Source organism: Semicossyphus pulcher, unplaced genomic scaffold (assembly GCF_022749685.1).
Source record: "Semicossyphus pulcher isolate SPU_LCO1_2020_fin unplaced genomic scaffold, fSemPul1.0.p SCAF_14, whole genome shotgun sequence".
NCBI classification, from domain to species: Eukaryota; Metazoa; Chordata; class Actinopteri; order Labriformes; family Labridae; genus Semicossyphus; species Semicossyphus pulcher.
The window spans coordinates 382,501-393,521 of NW_027211648.1; the positions used below are offsets into that span (position 1 = coordinate 382,501).

Genomic DNA, 11,021 nt, shown 5'->3' on the forward strand with positions numbered 1-11,021 from the left:
CCTAAATGCCAATCTCCAATCAGATCGATGCACATTCATTTCAGTGTTCTGTGTCTTGCCCAAGGACACTTCGACATGTGGCTGTAGCAGTCAGGGATCGAACCATTCTGATTGAGAGACGACCGACTCTACCACTGAGCCACAGAATCAATTATACAGATAGAGAGGGCAGACGTACAGTAGAAACATACAGTAATTATAAATACTTGACTACATGAACATCATGCTGTGTTGAAGAAGACTTGAAACTAGAGACTGAGAGCCTAAACTCATTAGGAAAAACTGAGGGATTAAATCAGGAGAAGGAGGAACATTTTCTCATAGACTTCTATAGGATCACACTTCTTTTAGTGGAGTCGCCCCCTGCTGGACATTAGAGATAATGCAGGTTTAAGACTCAGAGGAAACGCTTCTTATTGACAGTCTGTGGCTTAAAGTCTGTCAGAGCAGCAGACCTTCACTCAGACTTTGTGTGACGCAGAGACGATCTTTGTTTGGACATGAATCTGTCTGAGTTTGATGATCGATCAGATCAGAGATCTTTGATCAGAGGTCCACAGACAGACTGACCTGGGATCAGCTCACACACATGGCACTGTCAGCCGGTCAGCAGGTGAGTTTACCTGAGTTACGGACCCAGTTGAGCAGTTTGCGGAGGTGGGTCGGGCTCGTCCTGCTCAGCAGCTGCTTCAGTTCAGACTTCGCTTCGTTAAAATCCATCTTCAGACATGAGACCGAGTCAGGAACAGTTTCAACCAGCGTGTTGTGTTCACGTGCAGCTCAGCTCTGCAGCGCTCCGGAACGCATCTGTGAGTTAAGGTGGAACCTTGTGAGACTCTTTATCCCTTTGTATTAGCTTCAATGACCAACAGCTGTATCCATCCGTTCGCCTGTCCAAGTGGTGACGAACTGTGACGTAAATACAGGTGGGACTGTTTAAAGACAATAAGGATAAAAGTAACACTTGTCTGCGTCCATCGTTCAGACCACCTTAAAAAGAGGGAGACTGACCCGGAAGTTTTTGTATTTTGTTCTTTTGAAGAACTTGATATTAACGATGATTTTTAGGCGTTTTTAAGCAATCATTCCGATCGTTTATGGACCTGTTGACTGAGTACTCAGAAATGTAAATTAACACGTAATATATTCTTATCCTGTTGAAGACTGTTTAATAGTGCTGATGTAAAGTTTGATTTCCTTAAACAAACAGACACGCTTTCAAATGTTTGTATGTATATAATATTTACACTGAGGCGTCGTGGAGAAAAAAAACAAAACTTGTTGTAATATTTAAGAGCAAGAGAAATCACATATTAGAATGTTTAACTGTCGAAAGTTAAATTATTTTAATGTGTTCCGCATTATTTTATAAGATACATTTATGAGCTGTAGAATCATATTAATATCATATATTATATTGTCTACAGATTCTTAAAAGAATTCATGGAATAGATTAATATACAGATCAATGTACCGTCCAGCAGGGGGCGATGGTATTTTTTAACGTTGTGTCCTGCTGCCTTTAAACGGACAGAAGAAGAAGAATGGTTCGGATGACTGTTTCCGGGTTACTGTGGATTAGATGACGTTCCTCTGGGAGAGTTTCGGTGCTTTCCAGCTGCTCTTTGATCAAACTCACCGACAGTCGGTAAGAACGAGCCGTGAATCCTTTTGTCGTGTTTAATTAAAGCAGTTTGTGTTCCTGCTGCTTCGCACAATTTATTCTGCCCGCTTCTGTCCGTGTGAACACACTCTACAGCTAGCACACAGCTAACCGAGCTAACTGCTAACCTCCACTCGGCGAACGGGACGACTAACTGCTATGTGCTAAGCTAACGTTAGCATTGAGAAACGCTGTAAACAGCTGACATGTTGTTTGTACGAAAATGTGAACCAGCAGCACGATTAATGTTAGAAAGATTATCAATCAGTGTGATAATCGATACAATGGTGGGATCAGAGGTGGACTCATGCTGAAATATGAGCCATATGTTGATAAACTGTGAATATGTTGGTGTTTTATGCGTTTAAAGAGCCGCAGCACATCTGGGAGACAAACACTCACAGCTGAAACTGAAGCGTCTCTTTCTTTCTGAACAACAACACAATCAATCAATCAATCAATCAGTGTTTAACATGAATAAAGGATTCGTCTGTTGTGAGCCACGCAAACGCAGTCAGGTTTATTTACACTGAAAATCAGAACAGCAGGAAACCGGAAGCAATAAGAGTTTTAATAAACCGAAGTCTTTATTGTCAGTTATTCTGCGCTGATCATCGTGTTCTTGATGTTTTTAAAGGAGCTCTCACATAAATCAGCCTTTAAGATGACGGAGGGCAGCTTCACGTTAAAGCTCACAGACTGATCTGCTCACAAATGAACATCTAAACAACATCTACCAAACTGCAAACACTGCCTCATATCTTTACTGCAGAAATGAATACATGATAATATTGGTCAGTGACCAGTGCAAGGCTGCAGCTAATGTAACAATTTTCTCAATAACTTGATGATTTGATCAGAAGATGGTGGGCCCGAAGATTCACATTTATACATATATAACATTTAGACAAATAATAAATAGTTATTCACAATAATCTAAATGCTGCTCGTTATCTTCAGGCCACAGACTGAAAGTATCTCAAACTTACAGCGAACAGCTAAAGGATAACGACACACATAAACGCTGCCTCGTCTGTTAGTGTGTTTGTGCGACCGCTGTTGTAAAGGGCTAGCTCACATCCAACACAACATTTGTTTGACACACAATTACACAAAGAAAATCACTTATTGAGGCTGATAACTCCAGCGTTCTGCGAGGTTAAATCAGTGTTTTTATGAATGGAGTCTGGTGTGTGTGCAGAGAGCGATGTAACGTCTGTGTGTGGTTAAAACAATCATCTTCCTCTGTAACAAAAAGGTCTATCTCTGTAGGGATCCTTTCTGTCATGTTGTCACACACTTAGAATAACAATCGGAGCCTGTCAGTGGAAACAACAAGAACTTTTAGTGGACGACCTTTGACCCATCAAGGATTATGTTGCAGCCGTTACAGCCCGTTTCACTGCTGCAGGATGAACACAGGAGACATTCAGACACTGTTGGTTCTTCTGTAGACGTAAATATGTAAAACATTGTGTTTACGTGTTTCAAATGTTTCAAATAACAGAATTACCCTTTAATGTGTTTATGGCCTCTCACCATCATTCATCTGAAAATTCCGTCCTGTTGCTATGGTTACCTTCAGTGAGCAGAGGTCAATCTATTGATCTGGTCATTTCTTGTGTCCCTGAAAGTGTCGTGTTGTGTTTAAAGACATTCTGTGACTGTAGACGTCTCTCTCCTCTGTATAGGAAGTGTGTGGCTGCGTGCTGAGACCTTCACCTGTCAGCTGACCCGCTGACTCACTGAGCGCGCTCAGTCGGGGGGGATCCCCTCCACACACACACACACACACACAGAGATCTCAGTTCACACACACACGGTAAGGTCTTCCACCATCATATGAGCTGTCTTCCTCTATTTGTACCTGTAGCTCTGACATATGATGACATCACCACAACTGTCCAATCACTGATTACCTGTCGGCCATGTGACCGGACTCTGAGGTTTCCTCTGGTTCTGTTTCAGGTTCCGCTCAGACCGCCATCATGGTGTTAGCCGACCTGGGGAGGAAGATCACCTCGGCGCTGAGGTCGCTCAGCAACGCCACCATCATCAATGAAGAGGTAACTCCTTCTGAGGTCATGATGAGGTCATGTGACCAAAACAACAGCCTATCATATTTTATATTATATATATATTTGAAGTGTAATTCAGTGATCTGTTCAGAGAGTCTGATCAGAACCTTCCTCCCTACATGTTCTCACAGCACACACACAAACACTGAATATAAGTTTGTTCAGCCCAAAATCTGATGTGTCCGACAGCGAGACTGAATCCACGCGTGTGTTTCAGGTGCTGAATGCCATGTTGAAGGAGGTGTGTGCTGCTCTGCTGGAGGCCGACGTCAACATCAAACTGGTCAAACAGCTGAGAGAGAATGTCAAGTGAGTAGAAACACTGAGTCCTGATCCAGGAGGTCTTTATGACGTGCTCCATGTTGACCTGGCAGTGTGGGTGAGCGTGTACCTTCAGGTACCTTCAGGTGTACATGAGTACAGAAAAAGGAAGCAGCCACATTTTCACACCAAGAATAAAGGATAAATGATGCAGCTCAAAACATTCAAGCCTCCATCTTTATCTCACTGTGACACTGAGGATGTGATGTTGGATGTTCTCAGCGTCCTCGAGTTTGAAGCTCAGAACACTCTGAATATTTGTGTGCTGAAATGTCTGAGATTCATCCTGGGAAGGAAACAGTCGCATGAAGCTGCTTCTTAAAGTCGTCTTTAAATGTTTTCTTGATACTTTTCATTCTTTAATGATGATAAAATGTTCAGGTTCATCTCCACCACGTCACTGTTCAGAAGAGATGATTTATCCAGTAACCTGATAAAGAACTCCTAAAGACGTTACCAAGTGCTGTTTGTCCCTGCTGTCTGCTTCACATCATCACATCAGGCTCCTCCTCTCTGCTGGAGGCTCCTCCTCTCTGCTGGAGGCTGCAGAGAACCTGAGTGACCACTGGTTTACTGTCAGGACCAGGGCACTCTGATGTTTCATAACGTCTGATCCTAATCCAGGACCTAAACCTGGTCCTGCTCAGTCCTCCAGCTGTCAGTTAACATTGTGCTCTGTGTGTGTTTTGTCCCTGCAGGTCTGCCATAGATCTGGAGGAGATGGCTTCAGGTCTGAACAAGAGGAGGATGATCCAGCACGCCGTCTTCAAGGAGCTCGTCAAGGTCAGCTCACCTGGCCCGGAGAAGTCCTGGAGAAGTCTGGGACACAAAAAACAGTTTTTCCAGGACTTAAAATATTTTAAACAAACAACTTAAATCTGTCAGTTGATGGTTTTAACTTTTGTTTTTGGTAGGTTGGTAAGTAAAAGTGACATATTAATGTGTGTGTGTGTGTGTGTGTGTGTGTGTGTGCATGTGTCAGCTGGTGGACCCCGGTGTGAAGGCCTGGACTCCCACAAAAGGAAAGAACAACGTTATCATGTTCGTCGGTCTGCAGGGCAGCGGGAAAACTACCACCTGCTCAAAGGTGACATCACATACCTGAGACATAGCCCCACCCCTTCTGTAGATAAAACCCTGCCCCTTGAGTAGTAAAGGTTGTCCTGTAGTTTGATGCAGAGCGCCCCCTGCTGTCTGTCTCACTGTGTGCTTTGTGTCCTGCAGCTGGCCTACTATTACCAGAGGAAAGGCTGGAAGACCTGCTTGATCTGTGCCGACACCTTCAGAGCAGGTAAACAACCAATCAGCTGCTTTCATGCACCTGATACCTGATCATTATTTCCTCCTTCTAACTGACGGTTAACTCCTCTCAGGTGCCTTCGATCAGCTGAAACAGAACGCCACCAAAGCCAGAATCCCTTTCTACGGCAGGTGAGTCATTCCTCAAGGTCAGACAGGTGGCGCGCGCTGCTTCCTGTTTACCTGGGTGTCACACCTGTGTGTTGTGTTCAGTTACACAGAGATGGACCCGGTGGTGATCGCTGCAGAGGGTGTCGAGAAGTTTAAAGCTGAGAACTTTGAGATCATCATCGTGGACACGAGTGGACGACACAAACAGGAAGACTCGCTGTTCGAGGAGATGCTGCAAGTCTCCAACGCTGTGGTGAGTACCTGAATGCACCATGAGTAATGCAACAGAAGTACCTGAACGCACCGCGAGTAATGCAACAGAAGTACCTGAACGCACCTTGAGTAATGAAACAGAAGTACCTGAACGCACCGCGAGTAATGCAACAGAAGTACCTGAACGCACCATGAGTAATGCAACAGAAGTACCTGAACGCAACACTTCAGGCATGTGCTTGGTGTCTGTTCCATCAGTCCCTGAACGCAGCGCTGCATGCCTGCGTTTGTTACCTCCAGCGGTGTGTTCGGGTACCTGTGACAGTCCCACGTCTCTCCCTCCACCTGTGTTTCCATAGCAACCAGACAACATAGTGTACGTGATGGATGCGTCGATCGGTCAGGCCTGCGAGTCTCAGGCCAAAGCCTTCAAAGACAAAGTGGACGTAGCGTCTGTGATCATCACCAAGCTGGATGGACACGCCAAAGGAGGCGGAGCTCTGAGCGCGTAAGACCATCATGCTCTGCTGCTTTATGATGTCATCGCACTGTGTGATGTCAGAGTGACTCTTCTGCTGTTTCCTTTCCGTTTGTGTTGACAATGTTTCTTCTTCTGCTGTTTCCTGTCAGTGTTGCAGCCACCAGGAGTCCCATCATCTTCATCGGGACCGGAGAACACATCGATGACTTCGAGCCGTTTAAGACTCAGCCGTTCATCAGCAAACTGCTCGGTAACTGACCACGCTGCATGTCACAGTGAACCTTTTAATGTGGGGAAACACTGACACCTGGAGGTGACTGCTGCTCCATCGTACACAAACATAAATATTTCTATATTTTGTCAACGCAAACAAACAAAACTTGATGTTTTAGCCACAACACCACTGCAGTTAACTACGTGTTGTCTTGAGTGTTTCCATGGAAACGCTGAGTAACTCCTCCCCTTCCTGTCAGGGATGGGAGACATCGAGGGTCTGATTGACAGAGTGAACGAGCTCAAACTGGACGACAACGAGGAGCTGATCGACAAACTGAAACACGGTGAGAAACATAACATCCTGCTGTGACATCACTGACACCTGCAGGGTCACATGACTCACTTACACACCTGTAGCATCAGACACAATGCATTGTGGGATTATAAGCAGACAGTGGAGCACATAAAGAGGAATATAGAGAACACATTAACACCGGAGGACAGTTAGTATTGTACAACATGTAGTACATAAGGAGCACTGTAGGTGTGCAGGACATTGTGGGTAAGATGACTGACCTGTGACCTCTGACCTCCAGGTCAGTTCACCCTCAGAGACATGTACGAGCAGTTCCAGAACATCATGAAGATGGGACCCTTTGGACAGATCATGGTAACGCTCACGCTGCACACGCTGCACACGCTGCACACGCTGCACACGCTGCACACGCTGCACACGCTGCACACGCTGCACACGCTGCACACGCTGCACAGTCACATGACCTCTGCACAGTTACATGACCTTTTCCTCAAACAACTTGTCTGTCTGTCTCTGTGATGTGTTCAGGGGATGATTCCTGGGTTCGGCACAGACTTCATGAGTAAAGGAAATGAACAGGAATCGATGGCACGACTGAAGAAACTGATGACCATCATGGACAGCATGAACGACCAGGGTAACACACACACACACACACACACACACACACACACTTAATATAATAATGTTTATCAGCTCTGTTTTGGCATATTAAATACTGTAACATAATAAGTATACAGGTGTGGTGCAGGTCACTGGCGTCACTGGTTTCACTGGTTTCACTGGTCGGTATGTGTCGTCTCCTCAGAGCTGGACAGTAAAGATGGAGCCAAACTGTTCAGTAAGCAGCCCAACAGGATCCAGAGGGTGGCCCGGGGGTCAGGGGTCGCCACCAGAGACGTCCAGGAGCTGCTCACACAGTACACCAAGTTCGCCCAGATGGTGAAGAAGATGGGTGGAATCAAAGGACTCTTTAAAGGTACACACAGAAGCAGGACTGGGGGTCTGTAGAGGACTGGGGGGTTTTTGGAGGACTGGGGGGTCTTTGGAGGACTGGGGGGTCTTTGGAGGACTGGGGGGCTGTAGAGGACTGGGGGGTTTTTGGAGGACTGGGGGGTCTTTGGAGGACTGGGGGTCTGTAGAGGACTGGGGGTCTGTAGAGGTCTGGGGGGTCTTTGGAGGACTGGGGGTCTGTAGAGGACTGGGGGGTCTTTGGAGGACTGGGGGTCTGTAGAGGACTGGGGGGTCTTTGGAGGACTGGGGGGTTTTTGGAGGACTGGGGGGTCTGTAGAGGACTGGGGGTCTGTAGAGGACTGGGGGGTCTTTGGAGGACTGGGGGTCTTTGGAGGACTGGGGGGTCTGTAGAGGACTGGGGGGTCTTTGGAGGACTGGGGGTCTGTAGAGGACTGGGGGGTCTTTGGAGGACTGGGGGGTTTTTGGAGGACTGGGGGGTCTGTAGAGGACTGGGGGTCTGTAGAGGACTGGGGGGTCTTTGGAGGACTGGGGGGTCTGTAGAGGACTGGGGGTCTTTGGAGGACTGGGGGGTCTGTAGAGGACTGGGGGGTCTTTGGAGGACTGAGGGTCTTTGGAGGACTGGGGGTCTGTAGAGGACTGGGGGTCTTTGGAGGACTGGGGGGTCTGTAGAGGACTGGGGGTCTTTGGAGGACTGGGGGTCTGAGTTGTTGTCTGACGTGTGTTTTGTGTTTCCAGGAGGAGACATGTCGAAGAACGTGAACCCGTCTCAGATGGCCAAACTGAACCAGCAGATGGCCAAGATGATGGACCCCCGAGTCCTGCACCACATGGGTGAGACCTGGTCTACCTGTCTGTCACACCTGCAGGGGGAGAGAGCCTACAGAACCATCAGAAACTGTAGACAGGAGGGAGGAAACACGTTTAACCTGAACAACAGTAAAGTTTATTAAACTGACAATCTCCAAGATTTCAGTTTCATTCTCTTTAGCGCCCCCCACTGGTGATAATCGGTAGTTGTGGGAGGACACTTCCCAGGTAACCAGACGTCCACGGTCGGCTCCGGTTGTAACTCTTGATTTTCCTGGCTGACGGTCGCTTTCCTTTTCAGACTGTTTGCTTCATCTGAGCGTCGAGTTTGTTTCTTCTTCTTTGGATTTTCACTTCTTGTTGAAGTTGTATCTGTAGTCATCCATCTTTTCTTTGTTTGTTCAGCCATAGTAGATTACTGTTTACTCGCAACACTTGCAGAGAGCGGAGAAGCAGCCGCTTAGCTCCGCCTAATCTCTCTGGCAGACCAACCACTGCTGGCTGATGGAAAACGCGTCACTAACTGGGCGCCGCCACAGACACCCAGCCCATAATAATACTATATACTGCAGATGTGAAGGCTTTCATCAGTGGGCCATCGGCTCAGTCAGCATGTGTTACCTCATTCAGAGAGAGACTTACAGACATTTATTTACATGAACATCCAGATTATAACTTTAACTATGGAGGGAGGGGCCTCAGGTTACCTGGTCAGGTTTACCTGTAGATCCTGTGAACAGGAAGTCAACAGGTTAATGAGATGAAAGGTTGTTTCTGATTGGCTCGTTCCTCCCTGCAGTCTTTTAAATGTACCTGCTGACAGACTTCATCTGAGTGACTTCACATCTTGTCATTGATCAGTAGCAACACAAGTGACAACTTCCTGTTGTTGCTTCAAAATAAAAGCCTTCAATAATCTAATGCTTTTAATATGAAACAAGAGCTGCAGGAAGTGATGAGTTTTCCTGTGTGAGTTATAAAGCTAGCAACTGTCCCGAGATTTAAAAAAAAAGTGTATGTGTATGTTTAATTTATACATATATGTTTATGTGTTTGTCTTTAAGGTGGGATGGCCGGTCTTCAGTCGATGATGCGTCAGTTCCAGCAGGGAGCCGCCGGCAACATGAAAGGCATGATGGGATTCAACAACATGTGACCGCCGACCAACCAGCTGCCTTAAAACAGATAAACTTCAAATTAAAGCCCCGCCTCCTGACAGGTATGGATGGAAGTGGGCGGGGCTTGTAGAGAGAGGGCGAGCAGGAAGTGTAGAGAGACAAAATAAAAGCAGGTGTTTGAATTTTCGTTGTCTTCTGCTGCTTTTCACGGGAAAATAAAGATTTCTGCTTTTTGAAAAACACCAGAAAAAGAAACGCGATGATTTAAAGGAGCAGTGCGTCGTTCTAAAGCTGCTTCACGGTTTCAAAGAGCAAACTGATAAATATGATGTAGGACTGCTCCTTTAGGGGAGGAGGAGGAGGAGGGGGAGGAAGATGAGCTGGTTGTTTTTTGGGCCTTGTTAACTTAATTCTGTAAAAGATGTTTGTGTATAAGATGTAAACAGAGAGAGAGTCCGTCCTGATTGGACGAGGAGACGCCACATGACGATGATGATGATGAAGATAACATTAGTTAGTGACAGTATTTTTGTCATATAATAAACATTTGTATTGCACCATTTTAACCTGCTGTGTGTTTTTATTTCATTGTGACTCTGCTGTGAAGTTCAGCCTTAAAACCTAAAATAAATGTCACCAAATATTTTCAGCAACAAACGATGAGAAGAAAAACAGGAGAGACGTTTGAGAAGGAGGAGAGTCTTTCTGATCAACAGCTGATTTAAACCTGAATTTTACACTTGATGAAAAAATAAAAGAACTTAAATCTATCAGTTATAAGTGACCTCAAGTTTCTATCTCAAAGCTTTTATTTTGAAATCTGAATGAATATTTGTTGTCTCACTTTTATAAGGTCTTAAATGTTTCTGTCAGGTCACAAACTGATTGATGGTTTTTCTCTGGACTGTGGGTGAGGCTCGAACAAAGATCTTCTGTAAGTATGATGAACCACTCTGACATGGAACCGGCATTCCATAACACCGTTATACAGTACCAGGTTAACCTCAGGTAACCTCAGATAAGTGGGTCTATTGATACCCTACCTATAAGTTGGTAGAGTCGGTCGTCTCTAAATCAGAAGGTTTGTGGTTCGATCCCTGACTGCTACAGTCACATGTCGAAGTGTCCTTGGGCAAGACACTGAACCCCAAATTGCTCCTCGTCGCAGAGCCATCGGGTCTGAATGGGCATAGAACTGATTGCAGATTGGCACTTAGGCCTCTGCCATCAGTGTGGGAATGTTTGTGTGAATGGGTGAATATGACGTGGTGTAAAAGCAGCTTTGAGTAGTTGCAAGACTAGAAATAAACTTTATAAGAACAGTCCATTTACCATAGGTTTTCTGCCCTCTGCAGTCAGAAGAGAAAATAAAGAATATTGAGAATCAAACTAGAATCACATCTGTGCCTGGTTTCCCCACAGA

The 11,021-nt window shown here is 45.8% G+C and overlaps 2 protein-coding genes across 2 annotated transcripts in view; one reads left to right on the plus strand and one right to left on the minus strand.

The window, feature by feature from the left end:
* LOC138591390 (uncharacterized) overlaps positions 1-759 on the minus strand; it is an 8,515-nt gene extending 7,756 nt beyond the window's left edge. The window contains exon 1 of the mRNA XM_069661978.1: positions 624-759. Within this exon, the coding sequence (XP_069518079.1) occupies positions 624-720 (97 nt within the window). The 5' untranslated portion in view covers positions 721-759. The remainder of the gene's footprint in view (positions 1-623) is intronic.
* An 806-nt stretch (positions 760-1,565) lies between these two features.
* Positions 1,566-10,164, plus strand: srp54 (signal recognition particle 54). The gene is made up of 17 exons (XM_069661986.1): positions 1,566-1,648; positions 3,355-3,485; positions 3,632-3,729; positions 3,959-4,050; positions 4,761-4,845; positions 5,045-5,149; positions 5,287-5,353; positions 5,436-5,493; positions 5,575-5,725; positions 6,045-6,193; positions 6,316-6,416; positions 6,640-6,726; positions 6,979-7,052; positions 7,227-7,335; positions 7,507-7,677; positions 8,409-8,504; positions 9,545-10,164. The coding sequence occupies exons 3-17, from the start codon at positions 3,652-3,654 to the stop codon at positions 9,634-9,636; spliced, it is 1,515 nt and encodes a 504-aa protein (XP_069518087.1). The 5' UTR covers positions 1,566-1,648; positions 3,355-3,485; positions 3,632-3,651; the 3' UTR covers positions 9,637-10,164.
* The last annotated feature ends 857 nt before the right edge of the window (positions 10,165-11,021 follow it).

Excerpts from the sequence above, each read along its gene's own strand:
- srp54 (XM_069661986.1), top strand. The coding sequence starts at position 3,652 with ATGGTGTTAGCCGACCTGGGGAGGAAGATCACCTCGGCGCTGAGGTCG. Across the intron at positions 5,150-5,286 it reads AAACTACCACCTGCTCAAAG|CTGGCCTACTATTACCAGAG; the intron begins GTGACATCACAT and ends TGTGTCCTGCAG. Across the intron at positions 7,336-7,506 it reads GGACAGCATGAACGACCAGG|AGCTGGACAGTAAAGATGGA; the intron begins GTAACACACACA and ends TCGTCTCCTCAG.